Source organism: Colletes latitarsis, chromosome 11, assembly GCF_051014445.1.
Source record: "Colletes latitarsis isolate SP2378_abdomen chromosome 11, iyColLati1, whole genome shotgun sequence".
Lineage (NCBI taxonomy): Eukaryota > Metazoa > Arthropoda > Insecta > Hymenoptera > Colletidae > Colletes > Colletes latitarsis.
In genome coordinates, this window is record NC_135144.1 from 19,130,357 (window position 1) to 19,152,938 (window position 22,582).

A 22,582-nucleotide genomic window follows, 5' to 3' on the forward strand; every position below is an offset into this window, starting at 1 on the left:
GTACTTAGTTTGTTATTTTGAGAATAATTTATAATTTAGTGTAAAGAAGCTGCTATTTAAAACCTCAATTAACGTATTAAAAATATATTACGATCCAGCGACCTCGTAACTTATCCACAACGCAGTAAATTAAATAATGCCATCGAAATGTCATATGTACGCTTCTTTAACGTGAAAATAAAATTTTATTCATAGTGTTAGGAAAGACAAAAGATGTACAAAATGTCTGCTATAAATATTTCCAGAGATCAGGACAAAAGAATTCCTTAGAAATAATGAAACGATTAAATTAATATATGTATTTACACGTATATGTATAAGAATGATGCATTAAATAAATCGAGTTTCACATTTGAAATTATATTTTGTTCGAAATTTTCTTGCTTTTTAACTTCCTGCTGATTGATCAATGAATACTGGATCTTGATATTTCCCATAAAAAGTTGCTCGAATAAACGGAAAAAAACTTTCTTTCAAATTATGCTTAACAATTTGTTCGCAATTTCTGTGTTTAAATTTTTGTTACACACGTACGCTTTCATATGCAGCACACGATATGTTTCGATTCACTATCAAAGTGTTCCACGATTTTAACAAACTCTGAAAAATAATAATATTCGGATACTTTCCTTTGAATAAAGGAATTTTAATAGAGTAACCATAAGCACACGTTACAATTCACTGATACGGTAAAAATCAATTTGTTTTACAATATTTTCACTTTAACGATCGAATAAATAAGTTTGAATCTATGAAAGCGAAAGTTAGGGGTTTTATTCGAATGAAAATGTTTTACAGAACTTAGGGTTAACGACACGACATAGGTGAATGGTTTCGCGTTTACTTACACGAAACTATAGCAAAACCAACGACGAGTGGCGATGTAATGATTTTAATACGTTAAACATATGTTGATTGACCATATAAAATTTAAAAAATTACATTCTATTAATAAATTTTAAATAATTTCGAGATCATATCATAAATATACCTAAATATTATTTACAAAAAGAAATTTTAATCAGTTATACTGAAACGTGGTAAACATAAAAATGGTTGCACTTTGCAGAGTTTACAAAATGTTACAACTTATTAGTCAACTTTAATACATTGTACAGATTGCGATAAATAATAAATATTCACATAGTAAATATATATTAATATAAACATTCAGCTTTATCACAATCTAAACAGGTCTCCGACCGCCAGTATTTCGGTGAAATCTGATATAATGGGCTGAACGGAAAGCAAGATGGCGCTTAACGTGTCAAAGACAGAAAATCCAGGCACAAAATATTAAAATTTCTTAACGAATTTGAATTTTCAACTCTAGAACATAATATTAAATTCGGGAGAAAGAAAATCAGGGCATGTGCGTGCATTGTCAGACTTCGAAATAAAAAATATTAAGTTTCTATACTGTTAACTGTTAATATCAAATAAAAAAAAAACCAAGCCAAATCGATCAATTTCACAAAACAAAAAGCGAGAAAATAGTATACATGGTTTTTTAAAATTCCTTTTAAAATATAATTTCCAATAAACATTATAGAACGTATTATTACAAGTTTAGATTTCGTCTAACGACGTACATATAAAACGCGTAAGATAGTATAAGATAGTTACTTAAATAAGAAATTGGCTTCTGAAATAAATTATTTATTATTCACAGGTCAAAAAGACATGGTCATTCGGTAGCCTTAAAGTTAATTATTAAACAAATTTATTTTAAGTATAAAATCGTAAGAGTCAATTGAATACTTTAATAGTAAAATTTCAAAAAATTTTTAAAGTGAAGCTAATCGACTTGACTTGTGAACCGTTTGATTAACGTTAGATCCGTAAAGTAACAGAGAGTAATTGTTACAAAATATACAGGATGTCCGTTTTATCTGGAGATTCAGAACATCTCAGAAACGACGAAAGGTAATGAAACAATAGTTTTATCAAAAATTGTTTGGTTTGAAAGGGGGCACAACTTGATATAAACAGTTTTCTTGTCGGTGAAAAAATGGCGGAAATTTCACAGTCACGCTAGGTTTTCAAAATAGTTCAAGAAAATAGTTTATCTCAAGTTATGCTTCTCTTCGTGCCAAACAATTTTTGGTAAAACATTTTTTCATTATCTTTCATCGTTTCTGAGATATTTTGGAGTTCCAGATAAAACGGACACCTTGTATAGACATATCTTAAAATAAAAACGTTGAAACGTACTTTCAGTCGATCGAAGGCGGCTAATGTTTCGAATCGAAACTCTATCGATTATTTACTTCTAAGATAAATATACATATAAAGTATATACAAACAAAATGTGTATAAAAAAGAAAAAAAATTGTAAATTTGAACATATTAAACGCTCGTAAAGAATTTGTTACTGGTTTATTCTGACCAACCATGAAATAATTTTGAATATTTCCTTCGCAATAATACGATAACAATTGCAAAAAAAGTATTTGTCCATATTTTCGAGAACTTTTGAAATCATATTGTTTAACAAGGTTACAATCTGTTATAAAATTCTCATCGTATATTTTTATAATTAAACATTTCTTTCTTTGATATTCTTCGGAATACTAAGCCATGTTAACAATTAGTTAGTAAGTGAGAAGTAAATAATTTTGTCAAATAAATTGAATCTTGTTTAACTTTGACATTAAGCATTTCATATTGATAAATTGAAAATGGGAAAATTTAAATCCTCGAACGACTACTTTTCTATAATACTTTGATTGTTACAACGTTCCTTGATAAAGTTATGAATTTATTATGAGAAGAATTGTATGATCCTATTATGATAAATACTGACTATAGAAATACATTAATGTACATTTTAAAAAACGACAGTAATTAGTGAAGTAAGATATAGATTTTCTCAAAACGGTTACAGATACAAACAAATGTTATAAAGCAAAATTAAGGAGTCTTAAATGATGCACAAATTGAATGCAATTTAATGCATTTTTATGCATTGACGTATCTAAGAAACGTAATTCTATAATTTTGATCACACTACTTGATATAGTTTTTTTAATCTCCATAAACAGATATTAAGGTACTTATGCCCTAAATTTTGTAGTTCAATAATTATAACACTTTAATGTTTATTAAATTATTTCAATTTATTTCTATTTATTTTAGTTGAAGCATTCTTTGACATCTGTAAAGTACATCTAAATAGTTTGGTATACTTTTTAAAATGGTATAACTCTTGAATTATTAAATTTAGGGCATAAATATCTTAATGCTTGTTTATAAAGATTACAAAATTGTATCCAGTAATTGGTGTGATCAAAATTGTAGAGTTTTCATTTAAAAAAAGGACGTATTTGCATTTCTTAGATGCATCAATGCATAAAAATGTATAAAATTATACTAAGTTGATCATTTGATGCAGTTTAATTTTGCCTTATGATATTTGTTTGTATCTCTAACCGTTTTAGAGATATTGCTTTTGCCAGTTGTGTGGGGCACCCTGTAATATCAACGGGTAGCCAAAATTTTTTTAGCTACAGCTGATCTTGATTTTTGATAAAAAAATCAATTTGTTTTTTGAAACATTGTTTTGTCAGATCATCGGAATTTATTCGTGAGGACTAATTTGTGTCTCACCTTGTATGTGAGTGTGTATCAAAACATCGAATTAAAATAAAGATTCGAATAACTCCGTGCACTTTCAATTACATTATAAAAATTATATTCGTGTTAACGACGATACATAACCGATTCCCCGGTTTCGTTATCTGTTTCGATAATACTTTCTTATCACTTAACAACAGAAAAAAAAAGGATACAACACTGTATATATGTATTCTTGACAATTGATATTTTTAGACGGGTTATACACACGTCTGGGTTATTCTAATGCATAATTTTTTACAGAACTTTTAGTTATAAACATACACAAATGAAAAAGCAATATTATCTACCTAAAATTAACATCGCGTCCTTTTGTACATCTTATTTATTATCTCGAAAGAATTTTTTGAAAGAAAACTATCAACTAGCTTGTAGCTTGATACAATTTTTTAAATTTTCGTTGGACAAATAAAAAATAAATTTTCTTTCTCGTTTATTTGTGAAAAAATATTTTTTTTTAACCGATCGTTTCTGGTATTCGTAACAAATATATTTTATTCCGTAACAAAAAAGTAATAATCGTTATTATTCTAGTATGCCTTCCGATACAATTCCGACAATTAACAATTAAAATACTAATTTTAATTAGATTCTAAGGCATAATTGCAATGCAATCCATGTTACAAATATAAAAAGCACCGTCTCGTATAATTTTTATTATACAATCGAAAGTAAATACCTATTCCAGATTGTTCTTGCAAAGAATTAGTTGTACGTGTGTATATTCTAGAAATTAGGTAAACATATACAGTGCGAATGTGTGCGTATATGTACCTAAATCTGTGTATATCACATCAATTAAATATAAACAATACGAATTAAGTAAATAGTAAAATTGTTTGTGAAACCAGCCTTACAATGGAATTGAATTCAAAATAAGTATATAGGGTAGTCCATTTGGAAAAGATAACATCTAGATAATTCGTACTTTTATGCAGATACGAGAAATTAATTTAGACATAATAATAACATAATTCATTCTGAGCAGCAAATATGATATATAGAATATTTTTTTAGGTTTTATAGATACGAAAAATTAAGTCAGATATAATTTAATTCGTTTTAAAAAATAAATATAACATATAGAATATATTTCTTGAATTGCACAATTATCTTATTGTGAGTGGTTCTAGTTTTCAGAACTTTTTTTTCTATATTACTGTTTTCTTATATCGAGTTACAGGTTATAAGAAACCCAAACAGATTGTTTCATTGAAGGTGAAGTACATCAACCAGAAATCTAAAGAAATATCCTGGAATTTTAAGTTTCAAAACTCGAGGTTATTTAAAAAAAAAATGACATAATGCATCCGTAGAATCATTTTACCATCGTTTGAAAGTTGCAGAAATAAATTATTTCGAAATTCTTTGTGCGTTAAAATATTTGTTCTTTAAAACAATTCGAATTACCAAAACATTTTTTTTCGTATCTTCAAAATTGTTAAGTTATTTAAATGTTCTAGTGTTTTTTTTTTTTGTGAACCACCCTGTATTAGCCGCAAACAATACGACGTCCCCTAATCAGGTACTGAACGTGCACTTGATAACACGATACTTTAGGAAGAAAGCATTCGATTCAAAGCAATGCCTTTATACACATATACGTTCTCGTTTTCCGTTAAATTAACTTATTTGTATTTCCCGCGTTCCAAAATATCGTTTAATTTCTTTTCTTACGATACACGTTATAATCAACCGTATGTATAATTACAGAAAACAGTAGATGGTAACTAGGGGCGTCCGAGTACCCGAAATCGAAGACGGAAGTTTGTAACGTTAGGGAACTTGAATCTTATGTCGAGGGCTGGGTGATGATTTTTCAATCGAATATCACTAAGAGAGGGCACATACTCGAAACTTGCGGTGAAATTTTTCAAGTATACGAATATCAGAAATTTTCTGGTCTCAACGCGACAAGATACAAAGAAACTCGGATACCAAGATAGTTTTGTTAACCTCAAATTGACAAATCGAGCGACCCATGAAATAAAATTCGTGTACCCAAATGTTACAAATCATCAGGTACCCGAGTATTATAAACTCTCGGATCCAGGGTTGAAGCTTAGGAACTCGTATGACTTTAATAAAATCCGATTGTAATATCACAAGATTCGGGTATGCGGCCACTTCAAGCTTTCAGGTATTTAATTACCAGAAATTTTCGAGTATCCAAGTATCGGAAACTTTCGGGTATCTACAAGTCTGTAATAAAATTCGATTGAAAAATCATTTGACCCGTAAGACATGTAAGACTCGAGTACTTTAGTGTTTACATATCTTACATTTCTTCGGGTACCCTAATAACCACAATCTTCGTGTCCCGAACCAAGTCACGTCGAACCCTTTAATTTCGGGTACCCGGCACACTCCTAATGGTAACTAATGTAATTAAACAAATTTTTAAATCGTCGCACACGTTATCTTGTTTGTCACAAACAGAACATTTTCCTCCAGATGATGTCTCTTCCAATTCTATATTCATTGCAAGCCACCATATTTAATTCGACAGAACTATAATGCAATGACGTAAATTTAGGTTTTCCATTCTCATTATAATACTGTTATCCATTTCCATAATTATTTCGAAATAGCACTAGAATTTTCAAACTGTTCAGTCTTGGACTTAAATATTATACGAGTTTCCATAAAAATTCTAACCAGGAAAAAAAAATGAACTAAATAAGATCGTGTTTACAAAATTAAAATTATTTTATACGAAAAGTCAACAAATTTTAAATCGAGTTTGAAATAAAACAAAACAGTCTCCCTGTTGAATTAACTTTTTTGTAGCACTTTGACTGTGCTAATGCAACTGCCCAAACAATTTCCAGTAATATTCTTTTTTTTCATCGTGTTTGGTCTATTTTAAGTAATTATTTACATTGTTTCGTTACATTTTAAGGACTTATGAATACAATTATGCGAGTTCGACTTCGACTAAAAATTAATTAAACTAATTTCCGGTCGGGACAATAAATCGATTAGGGGGAACAGTCTTGTACGATTAATTATTCTTTTCTCCCTCTCTCGTTAAAAATTATTATTAACGTGCACTATAATATCAAAGTAAGCGCATTAAAATTTTTCGACAGTTTAATTTACCAACATCAGTGAATTGTTCAATTTTTAAATATATATTTGTTCGCGCTCAAACTAACTACTGTTAAACAGTTATAAAAAAAAAAAAAAAAAAAAAGTAACGAAGGTTTCCTCAGACTTACACGACCTTTGTAGGTAATCAATTTTTCAATTTTTCCAAAAATAAAAAAGAAATTATATTGTTCGTAAAGGTAAAGAAAAAATTGCTTTTCGACCACAAATGAATCGTGTAAATTGAAAAACGCCAAAGTATTCATTGTGCAATTACAGTTAGTATGTAGATCATCCAAGAAATGTGAAATAAAACGAATAATCGTAAACAATTGTGTGTATTGTTTGTAAATATAATTAATTGTTATTGCTTTTCCGTTTAAAAGGGGAAGGGATATCAAACGAATATTAGATATCTAATAAATATTTGTGCTTATAGAAATCCATTTGACTAGTTGGTCATGATCCACTATGCTATTTAATTGTCATGACAGTGCCTTATATATACAACCATGGAAGAATGATTTTTTTTATGATTTCAACCAGTCGTTAATTGTTCATTGAAATAAGTACTGGCTTTCCCCCGGATTAAAAACATTTTGTTTTCATAACATAAATATTATGAATGTCATATTTTGCTGCATAAATTTTCTTTAAATATTTATTACATAAAAAATTAAATTTACTTTTGATTTTGAGGAACAAAGCAGTACATTATGTTCATTATGGTTAAACTTTAGAAACTGTGTCTGAAAGAAAAGCAAAGTCCAACACTTTTGCCAAAAAAATTATTAACAATAACGATATTAATTACTGTACAAATGTGTCAAATATTGAAGATGTTAAATTTAAACTTCGAGAAAAGAAAAGAAAATCAGTTTCCGATTTTACTTTAAATTTTAGAATTAATTCAATCATCTTGAAATTCGAACAGATCAATTTAATTAGAATTAATTTAACTTAAAATATTAAAACTATACAAGTACAAAAAAAAAAAACAAATTTACAAAGTATTTAAGTTATTTTAACCCGGTTAAAAAGCCAATACTCAAACGTATCACTAAGCTAACAAATTACAAGCATTTAAAAATATAAAAAACGTAAAGAGGGTGAGAGTATATCGATAGAATGACCGTTTTTTGAAGATGAATTTTGGCTCGATCGTTTCTATAAATCTTAAAAACGACCGAACGGCAGATTTTTATTCAATGTTTATATTAATGGCTGGTTTTGGATGATCACATATGACTTAAAAATGGCTTCACTCGCCAAAGACGTTAAATACAGTTTTGTATGCTGGACTAGCTTCGTATTACGACTCGTGTAACATTTCTGCCTATAGCAAGTCGTTGATCATTTAGGCTATGCTGTAGGAGGATCCAGTATACTTAATTTTAATTCAAATTAAATAATAAATTAGAATAAAAAAAAATTAGTTTCCTAAACAATTTTTAACAAAGAAACTATCTTGGAAGGAAATTTATATTTTATATCTAATGATAATATTATTATATTTATTTAACACTTAAAATAATTAATAAACAAAATTTCGGTTTGATTCTTTAATTAAATTTTTAATTTGGAAAAATTACGTAACTAAATATTTAACAAATAAACTTTTTCAACAATTACTTAGTTAAATTCTTAATTTAGAAAAATGAAGAAATTAAATGAAATAAAATTTTTATTAATTATTCGAAACTTTTCTAATATTCATCAACTAAGACAAGATCGACCTACAGCATGTTTTACAGGACGCGACTATGTTTTTAAATATTGTTTAAACAAATTGGTAGTCACGCCCTATAGTTGTACGTAGTTAATTTAGGTGACAAATTGGGAAACATGTTTCTAGAAGTTTCTCTAAGAAAATTGAAACATTTTTCTGAGCCAAATTTGAGAAATTTTCACGGATTTCCAAGAGAGAATATTTAATAATTGAATAAATTGGAATTTTGAAAGGGTTAATTTGAGTTAAAATATTTTTATTTCATTGAGATTTGAAGTTTTAATTTATTTTTAAAAATTTTTATTCGTTGTTGACACTATTTCTATCATAAAAACTTAATTTGCATGCAAATGCCTGTAAAAATTATTAAAGTTAAAAAAAAAAAATTTATAAAGTTAGTTACGAAAAAATGATTAAACTTCGGAAAATAAATTCAAATTTAAATTGTAAAAAGTGTCTTTTAACAGTTTAGATGAAGATTGTGGAAATAATTGTTAAAAAAAAATATTTGATAGAAAAAAAAGGCACTGCTAAATTAACTTATTATTAGAAAAATCGAAAAAAGTAATCCAGGAAAAGATAATTCCAAGTTGGAATTTTAAAACTTTGATAGAAATAGTTTCAACGACAAATTTTTCTTTTTTCTTTTCTGTTGAAAAAATATTTTAGAGATTTTTAGAGGACTGGAGATGCCATTATTTGAATATTAATCGAGAAACAAACTCGAAACATATTTGTTGTAATAAATGACCAATTTTTGTGGAACCTTAAAATGGTGGCAAATAAGTTTGCAACTTTTAAGCTTCGGTAGACGCTATTAGGGAGTTTTTGGGAGTGTACGCGGTGGCGTTTGGATCCAAATTCGACACGGTGCAACCTCCGGGGCATGGACTTTCGTTGGAACGTATTTTTGTACCTGAAACGCGGACTTCGTTGTTTAAACGAAGTTTAGACGTTGCGCAGGTCGGCGCTGGACCGAATGTGTCTTGTGGCATCACGGCCAAATCCTGGGCTATTTTCGCCTTCAACATCTCGATTTCCTTCTCTTGAGATCTGATTAAGTCTGTTAAAATACAAAATGACAAAATTTAAACGATATAACCTATATTTTTTAGGAATTGGTGAATTTAAATGCGGGTTTTTATTTATTTTTTAACATAAAATTGAAGTTTTGTTTTTGTTAACAACATTGGGTAACTAATAAAAAAATTATACAGTCATTTTTACTCTACATAGCAAATAAGTTTATATAATTATTCATACAAATGTATTCACTTGTGTTGTCAACATTCAACATGCCAATACAGGTTCATCAATTGTTGCAAGCGGAAGGTTTATTGCGACAACTATTACTATTTTTTTTTTTTATGTTTTTACATTATGTGATACCTTTATTAATAAAAATATACCAATTTTTTTAAATTTAAAACGCAATAAAATTTCTATGCAACATGGATCTATTTTATTATCTGAAATCCTGTGCCGCAAAGAGTTAAGCGAAATTAGGTTCTGAACTTGATAAAATACCCAAATACGAAATATTCTTGAGTGCCCGTGCTCCCCAACTACTCGTGAATTATATAGAACAAGTTTTACTTACTTTCTCTGATTTCCAATTGTCGTTTCGCCTCGCCAAGCGCGGAGAACAAATCGAGCTTTATACGAGTTTCGGCGCTTAAACTATCTTCTAAATGAGCTGTTTTGTCTTGCAACGCGTTAAGTGCACCCAGCAGGATCTCAGACTCTTTGTGGTTCTCCTTGCACCGCGTCACATCCTTTTCTAACGCGCTGTACCTAATTTCGAAACCATAATATAATATAATATCAATTTGTTGATGAAGGCTTCGTTAAAAAGTTATTAACGTTTAAAGTTCCGCTCGTACTGAATTTTTTTTCTCGAAAATGCGCAAGATTTCGGGGGTATGCCTATTCACCAAAAATTATTGTAATTGACCCCCACAACCGAAAATAATTTTTCCAGAACGATTTGAAATTTTTGAATTTAATTGTTAATAACTTTTTAACGAAGCCTTCATCAACAAATTGGTGTTCTTGATTTTCGTCTTATTTTGGCCTCTAGAATCCCCCATTAAAATTTTTCCCAGGAGTGGCCGAACAAATTCATATTCTTTGGACAAAAAGAAAAATCATAATGTGTTGGATCGTCAACTGGAGAATACTTTACCTTTCTTCTTTCGTTTTCACTTCTCGTCGCAGATTTTTTAAATCTTGTTCCATTTGTGTTCTGCGAGTCTTGCACGTGTCCGTGCATTCTTGTCTGATAAGTGGAGGCGGGGGTGGTGGAATCGCGGAACGAGCCTCTTCCGCGGCTCGTCGGGCTCGTCTTTCGGAAACCAACGATGCTTCGCATGCGTTACGCTGTTTCCTTTCTTCAGCGATTCGTTTTTCCAACGAGGACATGGTTTGCTTGTCCAATTGACGAGCCGTTACCAATCCATGCAATCTATTAAAAAATAAACAAAATATTAACATGAAAATTTTAAAAATGAAACTGTTCTTTTATTTTTTATTTCAATTAGTCCCACTTTAACGAGGGTTTATATACGTGGTCGTTTCATAACTTCTGTAAGAAATCTGCTTGTCAAAACTTTTTCTATTTGAAATTCAATTTTTAAGTGAAAAATCATTAAATTACAAGTTAATTTTGTATTAATCCATCTTTAAATTTTCTCTTTCTTCTTTAAATGTATACAACAGGGAATCAACCAGTGAAATAAAGAGTTTCATGAAATTTCATGAAATTGTGAAGCTAGATTACTTACTTGCTTTGCAACTGATCATTGTCGTGTTGGAGTTGTTGTATGTCGCCTTTGGCTTGGCGTTCCCCGTTCTGCAAAGTATTTATCTGTGAACGAAGCTCTTGCTCTAGTTGTCGACTGGATTGCAAGTCTGACTTCAAGCGTTTAATGTCAGCCTCGAGCCTGCGACACACCAGTAACCTATTTGAATGATATCGAATTACACTAAAGAGAAATCTGACGACAAAAAAAGAACCTTATATTTTCTTATGTTACAAAAAATAGAGAAAAATTACATCCATGTGAAAATTAGAGATACAAAAAATAGAAAAGTATTAGATTGAGAATTCGTTGGGAAATAAACAAATTTTAACTTTTGAATTTTATTAAGAATAGCGTCTTTTTTAAGGGTGCCCTATTATAACTAGCAAAAAGTTATATCTCTAAAATGGTTGCAGATCCCTTTTTTAAATGGAACTCTATAATTTTTACGGGTCTATTCGATGTAGTTTTTTTTTTATTTCTATGAAAAAGTATTTAGGTACTTATTTGTATTTGAAAGTATTTATGTCTTAAACCTAATAATTCAAGAGTTATACCACTTCAAAGTAAAATAGTTTAGTAAACTTTAAAGTGCTGAATTTGATTTGCAAAAAAGTGAATATAACGGAACAGATAACGAAATCAGTAACAATTTTTCTCTCGTTCAATAAAATAACAAACTAATGTACCTTTGACAATAATCGTCTTGCTGTTTCTGTTGTTCGCTTATACTGTCGAGCGTGGTTTTAATCTGTCGTGTTTTCCGTTCACGTTGATTATTAACGGCGGATGTGGATTCTCGACTGTCTTTAATATTGTTCCACTTCCCTGTTACGGAACCGTTAGTCTGCATTTTCGCCGGGCCACAGTTCCCGCCCTTCGTAAATTTGTCTTTCTCTATTTCATTTGCATCAAAATCATTCACAGATCTGGATGTGTCACATTTCGTAAAATTTAGTAAAATATCTCCGAACGCCTCGAATAAAAATTTGTTGCTACACAGCGCTTTTTACTTACCCGATCCTCTCGATGAATTGTATATCATTGTGAGTAACCGTGTTCCCATTTGTATGTATAAACCTTTTTTCGTTTTTCTCTGGCTGCGAAACGTTCGTCAGATTATGTTTAACGTGCTGTTCCTCTTGTTTCTCACCTTTGTCCAAGGACTTTCTGTGATTGTTTTTCGTCGTCACATTCTGCGACTGCGACGTAATTTGTGTACCTATGTGCAAACTACCATTTTGTATACCTACTTCCGCAGAGTTATTACTGCTTCCTGCAATAAGTTCACATTATTAGATTATGATATGTAGTTAGGGGTGTAAGGGTACACGATATTTCAGGTATCCGAGTATCACAATCTTTTGAGTACCCAATTTACAAACTTTCAAGTACCTGAAGATCATAAACTTCTGGGCCCTGGTTTGATACCTGTAAATCTGCGATACCCCGAATACTCGAAAATTTGTGATTTTTCGAATATCCGAAAGCTCATCAGTTGAGCACCTGAAAGTTTCTAGACTCGGGATATTCAAGATTGTAGCTATCGGGTACCCGAAAGTTTATAGACTCGGTTATTCGAAAGCCTGTAACACTCGGGTACCCCAGCCCTACCCGTTCCAACTTCTATATTCCAAGTACCCGAATAACACAAACTGTCAGGTTCCAGAACCCGAAACTCGAACCCAATAAAAATACTCGATGCAAACCCAAAATATCCTGTGTACCTAACATTGCCCTATCCATCCTAGAGATACAAAAAATACCATTTTAGAATAAAAATAAATACAAACTACCTCTGCTCTTCTCAGGGCTAGGATTGTACTGCGGACACAATTTATTCGATTGTGTTTTGACGTGCTGCTCCAACGACGGAGTAACGTGTACCTGCGATTGCTGAATCTGTTGCACTGTCGTTTGTTGTTCGAGAGGCAGTGCTTGCTGCAATAACTGTAGATAGAATTCATTTTCTTTTGCTACATCTTTCTGTTTTCTCTGTTGAAAAAAAAAATCCATTTACATATAAAAATTTGACAAACCTTGTTTTAAAAATTTTAAAACACTTTTAAACTTACCTGTCTCATTCTATAGCCGATGTAGCTCTTAAAACCAAAACCTAACGTAACTACAGGGTAACCGATGCTGAAAGGAAACAATATCATCGCTGTTTACATTACTATATCTCTTAAACAGAAAAGAAAAACGATTCTTCACTAGTGTTACTTTTCATACACTTCTTCTTTTGCTAGTATCACTTATTTAATATTCGTAGAAAGACGAAATATATACCAATGCGCTGCAAACGGTCGACAGAGATCCAAGTGAAATGGCATGTGTCGTAAATCTCTTAATCGTACTGCTGCCTCTATGTATAGAAATAATAACCATAGCATCACAGTTGGTAGGCACACGCCTTTGTCTGTTCAATAGCAATATTATTACACATTATTTGTGTTGGTCAAACCAGAAATCAAATTAACACATCGATTGACAATTGCAAAAAAAATTTACAAACGACCATCGATATGTCTATTTAAGAAGTTTCATATTTACCTGTGTACCAAACATATTGTACCCAAACATAGGTACTGGCTGCAAAAAACAACCAATGCACCGGAATAAAGAAGAAACAAATCATATCAGATGTGAGCGCAATACAAATAAAGAACACTGAAAAGGCCTGAAAGAATAATACTTTGCATTAATTAGGGCAAAACCATTATTTGCTGCAGGAAAATTTGTTTTAAGAAAGGATTGCACAATACTTACCAAGCCTTGATACTTGCACGAATCGTAAACGCTTCTAAGAAGCAACCAGAATGGCCATAAGAATTCAAAACGGAACTCTAGAATGAAGTCCGCCAGGATTACCATAGCCCATAGCAACAGAAACTTCAGATAAAGCAAAGTACTGGAACCAAAAACAGTGTATTGTTGCTGTATTAACATATTGTTAAGTAGAACTTCTATATTTAATGAAAGTAAATGTCAAACAATATCTAAAAGTTGATATAGAATTCATAATTATAAGACCTATATTACTAACTGTTTTTGAATTTCTAAATAGGAATGTAAGAAAAATCAATCATAAAAGCTCCTGCAGGCACGTCTCTTTTTGTAACACGAACAGGCATGCCATATACTTTATACACACTTTATTGATATTATTAAATTTTAACTTGTGTGCCAAACACATACAAAATATCTATTTAAATATACAGAATATGCAGAATATATTGCATAAAATACAATAATAATATATTTTAATTCATTGATACTCTAAAGGACCTCTTTTATTTATTATTAATTCAAATATATAATTTCAAATAAACTGTTGATTAGTTTGTGAAAGATTTCATCTTGAATTTCATTGCATACCTCAAATTTTGCATTTTTTAATTTTCATATATTCTGAAATTAATATGATGTGGATCAGAGTAGAACAGAATAATAAATTCAATTTTTTTTAGATTTTAAAGGATTTGATATTCTAAAATTGAATCTGTTTATTTGGTACTCAGATATGTCCCAATGTACATATATTTAAATGCAAAATTGAATGAAACTATACAAACATTTAATGATTTCATCTTGCAGTTCTAAACCCAATGAAATTGGCTTCTCAACAGTGCTATAGTTACGCAACAACTGAATATTGTTTTTCCAGTTGCTTGACATTTCATTAGCAAAGTAACTTTAACAACATTTGTACAAAAGTCATTATTTATCATACTTTTTGAGCTCATATTCCTATTTGTGGGTCTAAACCAAGAGAAAATTTTGGTTCTACAAAAACACACGGCGCAGTTCATGTCTCATAAGTAGACCAGACAAAAACAAAACCCTAATAATAATAACAGACCAAACAATAAAGTAACACTGATTAAAATTGAAATTACATAATTATACATTGCAAACCAGTAATTAAACTTGAAAACCCAAAACGAAATAGTCTATTTGTAAAACTCTATTGTTCTGTGAAACTGTTTAGAACTTCTACTCGTTTGTTGCACCAAAGGTTACAAAAACGACAATTCGACGCACGTTTCAGTGAAAACTGGCACGCATGGTCGAAGTTTATGGCAAACGTCAAAGCTATGTCGACGCAAGCTGGTCGAAGCGGACATACTAACTCTGACAAAGAGTAAATTTGGAAAATAGAAATGTGAATTGAAAATGTTCGATGGGCAAGGTTCGTTGAATATTTGTTGATTTTGAAATAAATCGTTCGCAATAGAGACATATGGCGGCGAAGAAATTTACCTCCCGTAGATTCCCTCGGTGAGCTTGTTGCGTTTCAAGGGCCTCCGAAACTTACCGCACTCAACATTTCTTCTCTTCATATTCCTTAACACTTTCGCCGCGATAAAAGGCTTACGTTATCCGCGGCGAACGACAGAATGGAAACAAACCGCAAATATTCACCGTGCTCGCGAAAAAATCCACCGTCTCGCGCGCGACTTCTATCAGACTCTTTTGTTGTCATTCGTCCGCGGACAGATTCGAGGTTCTACGGCAGTTCACCGAGCAGCTGATTGGTCCGTCATTGAACATGGCGCCTAATCAGCGGCTGGAATCACCTGCTCGAAATATTTCCGCCGCGACAACGCTTTTAACAAACCTTACACCTTTATATGGTTTTTGACGAAGGAATAAATTTTTGACAATGAGATAAGTGCAGATTGGAGACTATCGATTGCGACCGTTAGTCGATCAACTCGTTTGACAGCGCACTGACCCTGGCAATATTCGATATCTCTCTTTAGCATTGCTACTACTACTTCTTTCTGAATGCTACGTTTACATTCAGTGTACCTTTAAGACTTAAATCTGTATTTAATTTCAAGTTTGATCAAATATTATAAACGTACTTTTTGATAATACTACCATTAATAATTGTTGAATTTTGAAATATTGACTTAAAAGATTGCAAAAAATATAACACTTTCAATAATCGCAAAACAGATATCCTAAGTCATAGTCGACTTTAGTGTGAGCATTATAAATATTTATCTTCAGTGTATCTTTAAGTCTATTTACTTCTTGTCTGATCAAACACTGAGACCATAATTACCGCAAATACTATTATTATTCAATTTCTGGATCGAAATATCAAAAGATAACATAATTATCTATCTATTTTCACACAAAAAAAATGGATACCCATTATATCGAAACGAAAGTAAGGTTACTCGTGATTTCTTGCATCATTATCGTAAACACTTTAATAACAATATGCATGCAAGTGATTAGTAACGATTCAACCTCTCTGAAACACCTGTTTTTTATCACACTTTGTTTCAATATATGGTTCTTGATTCTGAACATTTTAATACGATTCTACAATCACATTATAAGTTTACTATTCAAGAATTCTTATAACGAAACTGCCACAAGAATCGACTTCAATTTCTATACAATCTTATTAGCTTTCGTTACTAACTTAATAATCATAATATGCCTAATTATCGTCGATCCTGAAAATTTGGAGGTTAACTTTCGCATTATCGATATGGTAACATGTGTTCCGTGGATCTTTCTATCATGGACGTTCACGCAAATGGTCGATTTAAATAATTCCGACACTGAAAATTCCGCTATTAATTCAATGCAAGGTTTGGATTATGGATCAGCAATGGCGTACAATTACTATTACGGATATTTGAAACTTGTGCTCCCTTCCACGGGAACTCAAAGCAAGGGTCTAATCGAGAAAATAGAAAACATCGAAGACAAACATAATATAACCATAGCTGTTCATAAACTGTTAATTTTGATTCCTTCATCGTCGTATATTCCGCCAGATTTGAAAAGTATTTCGAATGGATGGATGGAAAGCGCAATCGATTTAGAAGCAGAAATTCGTGATCGAGCGGGAACCAAAAGACGAACATATCACAACAATGTTTACAAAATTTATTTCAATGGGGAAAAATTTAGTTCGAAACCTCTGTACGTGATTGTAGAAGGCGCCACGCCTGTGTTGACTTTCTTCGAGGTTCAAAAACACAATCACCCCGAAACGAAATTGTATCGGAAATTTCATAAGAATATCGTGAAAAATTTTCATGATAAACTTAAAGAATTGTTAGGTAATGACCCAGAATGTTCTGAGCTATGCGAATTAATTTATTACGATGACTATGATGATAAGAATGTTAAAGTTAATGTTGCCGAAATTATTTGGAACAAGATTTCTGGTTCTCAGATTTGAAAGTTATGTGAAATTGGCACATAAAACATGTATAAATAATGTAAAATAAACATTTTTCATACACTTCCAAGTCCAAGAAATTTAGAATTAATACAAATCTCTGATTAAACTACCAATTTTCTAATTCAGTCATTCCTTGTACATAGTACTCTATTATAATTTTTTTCTATACTTATTATTTATTTCTCCGACAATCGTGATAAGAAATATGTAATACTGCAATTTTCAATGTATTATGTATTATATACAATATGATATTTATAAACCAGCATACTTGACACATTAAAATTCAAATATTCAAATATTTGATATAAATTTTTGTTCGTCCAAAGAATACTATAACTACCTTAATAAATAGAAAATTAAATCATCGTTGGGCAAATTTCATTTACAAATAATAAATAAAAATTTCGGATCCATTTATAAACATTTACATTTTGTTCATAGATTTATTGGTAAGTTAGAATACATTATCGGATTTTTCGACTAACAAAATTGTAAGCAAAAATTAGTTCACAAATAATCTAAAATTTTCACTTATTGTTTGTGAATAAATCTTGCCCAATTCTAAATAAAGTAAATAAATGCAACGAATGAATACAATTGTATCGTTATATTTAACATCTCCGAACGAAATTGTACAAAGACTTATATCTGCAAGGATCTCAGACAATATATATTTATACAAAAAAGATACGTTGCTAATACGTTCTCCCCTGTGTTATATCGACCGATTACTATTCGTACAAATGGTAGATCCAACGCAAATGTATGATCACAAATTCTTTTACATATCCATCTCAAACTGTTCCGCAGATTCCTCGATTATTGGAGTATCTGTAACGTGTTCACGCCAAAGAAAATGTAAATGTAGGTACAACTTTTCATCAACACATACAAGTCACAATTAAATATAATTAATGACAAAAGGACTTAACAATTTTTAAATTGAAGAAAATAAATATAAATATTCATTTCGTAGTTCATTATGTTTCAAATTTAATAGAGACAAGCAACAACATATTTTCAAGATGATTGAAAAAGATAATCATAATTAGTAACCAACATAACAGCAAACGTGTTGAAATATATCTTTTAATATTCTTCCAAGAAATAAAAGCAAGGAAATTTAAATTTAATCACTTAAGCATTACAATATCAATTTGAGGAATTATTGTTGATAACATAGACACTGACCTCTATTAGTTTGATTTTTCCCAGTCTGTGAGCTAACTGTGGTGTTCTTCAATAATTCCGTTGGTATAGACGATATGTTTTGCGGTGGTGTTCGAGATATGGGCGAATTTTGTAAATTCATCAAAAAATCTCGTTCATAAACTATGCGGGTACCTGTACAATTTATATAAATTGGTAATCCATTTTTTCCTACAATAATACAATTTCTCTACATGATCATCAGAAATATCTCAATATTATTCTTGCACCAAATTCCACAACCATCTATCAATAATAATATCTATTTAAGAAAAATCATTACAGATTATTATTCTTTTACCAAAGTCTTTAGTTATTATCTTATCATATCCTATAAATATTATTTGAAATATTTTTAATATAATTTTTTAATAACTTTTTAATAAAGCCTCAGTCAAGAAATTGATATTCTTGATTTTCGTCTTATTTTGGCCTCTAGAATCGCCCATTAAAATTTTTCCCAGCATTAATATTAGAGTTTGTAAGTAAATATAAACAGAACACAATTCTGTTCTATTCAATTAATGTTTAAAATCATCAAAGGTTTCACAAAGTTTAACTAAACCTGCCATAATCTGTAGATAAAATAGTAATTAAGAACCACTGTTTTAGATCTAACATAAATTTTATAGTAGAATTGGAAAAATTTCAACTTGTAAAACAAGTGAAATAAAGCAGACTAGAAGAATGGAAATCTTGCTGGGGATCTTGCCTTTATAGTCTTAATTAATATTTAATTATAAAAAGTACTTGAGCTGTGATTTTTCAAAGAAACTGGAAGCAGCATTAATTATTGGACTGTGTTTGAAATGACTTTATTAACGTTTTATAATTGAAGAAAAATGACTAATTAGAGACGTGCACAGAAATCTATACGAGTGCGTTCCTTTATTAACATACCTACATATCTGGAGCATGTACTTACCAACATAAATCAATATGCGATTTCATTAGAAGTTTCCTTATCTCCTTTTGTCTGCAGGTTTTATGAAATTATCGTAACAGTAATTATAAAATATGTGACCGATATCTTACAGTTACTGGAAGACATAATTCAATTTTCTTATTCCTTGCAATTCGAAATTAACAATTGTAATTCTTTTATCAATCTATCTTATTGTAATTATTTAATGTAAACTTTCAAAAATTGATTATGACTGGGTCAATATAATTTTCATTCGAGAAAAAGATTTTGATAACTATGTTTTTAATATATGATATTCTAAATTTCTTTTCTCTGTACTATTAATTTAACAAAGAAACATACAATTTCAATATACCTCTTTTGGTGCCAAAATAAATTAACTTGAATGTGTTAGATATTATTTGATTGATTAGACTATTTGATCATTTAAGAAATTGTTATATTATTTATAAATTATTGTTAAAGAAAATCACAGGCAATTTAAATTAGATTATCTCTTATATTATTGTTATGTGTAAAAGTTGTGTTTCTATATAAACAGTGATTAATCAGCATCAAATTCTATCTTTTTAACTTTTAATCAAGTAAATTAGTGCTATTAAACAGCAAAAACAAAGATTAAACAAATTGAGTCATTTTACTCCATAATTACATTAATAAACCTCTGATTGTGTTGTCTGAACTTATGAACAAATTAATAAAATTAGTTTTCTGTATAAATAAATTATATTTTATTATGTTTTGAAGAAGAATTTCCATTTAATGTTTGCAAAAACAATGCATTGGAAAAGCTATGTTATATTACAGGTAATATTGTTAAATAGTTAGGTTTGTTAATTTTGTACAAAATAACTTAGAAATTGTAGCTTTTGGAAAATCTGATTTACAGATATCTACTGTACTAGTAATATTTATGTTTTAAATAAGTAATTGTTAATTATTGGCTATGGTAAGTAAAATTTCATGCTGATTTAGGCATGGTAAATAATAATATTATTGAAAAGAAGCCACTGACCTCCAGGTGTAGTTGAGAATAGCGTTCCACCAGGAGTGGAGGAATAATCGACGGGCAACTGACTGGGATCGTTGAAGACGACTTTCTTCGACGGAATACTTTGGCTTTGTGTAGCTTGCCTAGCAATCGGTGATGCAGACATGCTTGGATCGTTTTGTTTCTTGAAAAATAAAAAGAATTTCTATTTAGTACGATCGACGAACATCTGTGAAGGATAATCGACCATCGAATTTTACCGTGTTAGTCAAAAGGGTTTTTCGCGCTCAGAATTCTATCACAATTAACTGTACGTACGCTCGTTGAAGAATAAGTAAAAAGGAAATCGATTTTTTCCCCGTAATTCTGTATGGATCTCATAGACGTGATTAATCATTTAGTTCTTACAATATTGCACGTTTATGTTAACCTTGATCCATTATAAACATATGCATAACCTATGAAAACAAACCTCGATTGAACTCGACAAGTCACGAAGTCATACCATCCGATAAATAATTGTTCTATGTATAATGTATAAGTCACGAGTTCTACCCCCTTCCCCCACTGAGTTCTAAAGAGGTACAGACACAGACGAGGTATAGAATAGACGTTGTATGCAATGCTTTTTTCTGTCACACGAATTGTGTGTGTGGGAGGGGTGTGGGCGAGGGGGTGGGGGGAGGTTAGCGCGCCTCCTTGTCATTTCCGTGTCACTTCCAATGTTATCGGTTCACACTGTAAATGACATGTAACCTTGTCCTCCGAGTCAAGACGAGCTAACATATCCAGAAACACGTAGAACTTCTGAACACTGAACAATGCTCCGATAATGCGATACAAGGAACTACGTAGCATAAGAACTAGTTTTTTACCTTAACCTTATAACTCCAGTTTTTTGCATAACTTTGCAGTCTTCGAGCATACTCTGATACTCCGATATGTACTTTGATACGATAAACGTTTACTTTAGTGGCTTTGCTCTAAATCTGTATATTTTGTTATGATTTTCTCAAAAAAGGCTATGCTTCAGTATTGAAAAGAAATATAGGTTGGAAGAGGTTGAAAAAGTAATGCGCATTTGCATCTTTTTTCACAAAAAAGATAAAAGTTTAAGAAACTATAGTATAGTATATGTTATAAAGAATGAGATCGTGAACAACTTTTATTTGAACAATAATTGTTGCTCAGCTTCAGTTTTTGAGATATTTGTAAAAATTATTGGTATACTACCGCATCTACTTCACCTGTACCATGTGCCATAGACGCGATGCGTCTGCAATGGACCGCCGTCTTCTGTTTACGCGGGGTAATCCAGCGTATATAATGGGTGAACAACAAAATTTAATCTAACCAATTATACTAGCCCAAACCTAACTCATATATGCATAGTGTTGATATAAAATATAACCAAACTTAATCTAATCACTAAAACTAATTAATTAATTTAATCAATATTCCGACAATTAATTTGAGTGATTAGATTAGGTCTGGCTATTTTTTATTTCGTCGCCGAGAGGAGGGCAGCTTGCGGAAGGGTACTTTTACACTATTTAAGTGAATAATATTGCTGTGTTGCGTTGGTTTGCCGAATTGCGAACTTAGAGTACGACCGAGATGATAGATTGCAGAATTTCTGAAGAGACTCTGGTAATATAAATTTCGATTTATTAGACAAAATTTGGCTTGTTTTCCGTTAGGTTTTCGGTATAAGACTCGAAACAAGACTGCTTGTCTTTTTCTTGGAAAACTTGTAGGATTGCAAGTTACAATATTCTACTGTGATTGGTGTAGGTATACGGACAGTAATGCTAGGCCCTCGAGAATTGTTTTATGATCAAACTTGCTTTCTACAGTAGTACATACCTAGTACGCACTTGGAAGTTGTAAAAAGTCCCTTGACTTGGTCGTATTGACAGGGCTCGAGAATCTGTTTAACACAATAATTTATATTTGTGTATACATTAATTCATTATTTTTA

The 22,582-nt window shown here is 30.8% G+C and overlaps 3 protein-coding genes across 9 annotated transcripts; 1 reads left to right on the forward strand and 2 right to left on the reverse strand.

The window, feature by feature from the left end:
• Positions 1 to 13: 13 nt before the first annotated feature.
• Positions 14 to 15,891, reverse strand: LOC143347461 (macoilin-1). 4 transcript variants are annotated; one of them, XM_076776638.1, is made up of 13 exons: positions 15,520 to 15,891; positions 14,026 to 14,167; positions 13,810 to 13,936; positions 13,546 to 13,675; positions 13,332 to 13,398; positions 13,050 to 13,251; positions 12,274 to 12,532; positions 11,946 to 12,185; positions 11,239 to 11,415; positions 10,641 to 10,919; positions 10,056 to 10,249; positions 9,372 to 9,518; positions 14 to 600 (listed from the first exon to the last, which is right to left on the reverse strand). In XM_076776638.1, exons 1-13 carry the CDS (start codon positions 15,597 to 15,599, stop codon positions 539 to 541), a joined length of 2,106 nt encoding a protein of 701 aa, XP_076632753.1. In that variant the 5' UTR covers positions 15,600 to 15,891; the 3' UTR covers positions 14 to 538. The 4 variants fall into 4 exon arrangements, with proteins under 4 accessions (XP_076632753.1, XP_076632751.1, XP_076632752.1 ...); XM_076776636.1 differs by lacking the exon at positions 14 to 600 and having other exon boundaries at positions 4,255 to 9,518; positions 13,053 to 13,251; XM_076776637.1 differs by lacking the exon at positions 14 to 600 and having other exon boundaries at positions 4,255 to 9,518; positions 11,239 to 11,397.
• Positions 15,892 to 16,085: 194 nt separating this feature from the next.
• Positions 16,086 to 17,743, forward strand: Sting (transmembrane protein sting). Its single transcript, XM_076776639.1, has one exon. It carries the CDS (start codon positions 16,412 to 16,414, stop codon positions 17,468 to 17,470), a length of 1,059 nt encoding a protein of 352 aa, XP_076632754.1. The 5' UTR covers positions 16,086 to 16,411; the 3' UTR covers positions 17,471 to 17,743.
• Positions 17,744 to 18,068: 325 nt separating this feature from the next.
• Positions 18,069 to 22,492, reverse strand: Thor (eukaryotic translation initiation factor 4E binding protein thor). 4 transcript variants are annotated; one of them, XM_076777724.1, is made up of 4 exons: positions 22,468 to 22,492; positions 20,626 to 20,785; positions 18,668 to 18,820; positions 18,069 to 18,307 (listed from the first exon to the last, which is right to left on the reverse strand). In XM_076777724.1, exons 2-4 carry the CDS (start codon positions 20,765 to 20,767, stop codon positions 18,258 to 18,260), a joined length of 345 nt encoding a protein of 114 aa, XP_076633839.1. In that variant the 5' UTR covers positions 20,768 to 20,785; positions 22,468 to 22,492; the 3' UTR covers positions 18,069 to 18,257. The 4 variants fall into 4 exon arrangements, with proteins under 4 accessions (XP_076633839.1, XP_076633834.1, XP_076633835.1 ...); XM_076777719.1 differs by lacking the exon at positions 22,468 to 22,492 and adding an exon at positions 21,074 to 21,231; XM_076777720.1 differs by lacking the exon at positions 22,468 to 22,492 and adding an exon at positions 20,862 to 21,067.
• Positions 22,493 to 22,582: the final 90 nt, after the last annotated feature.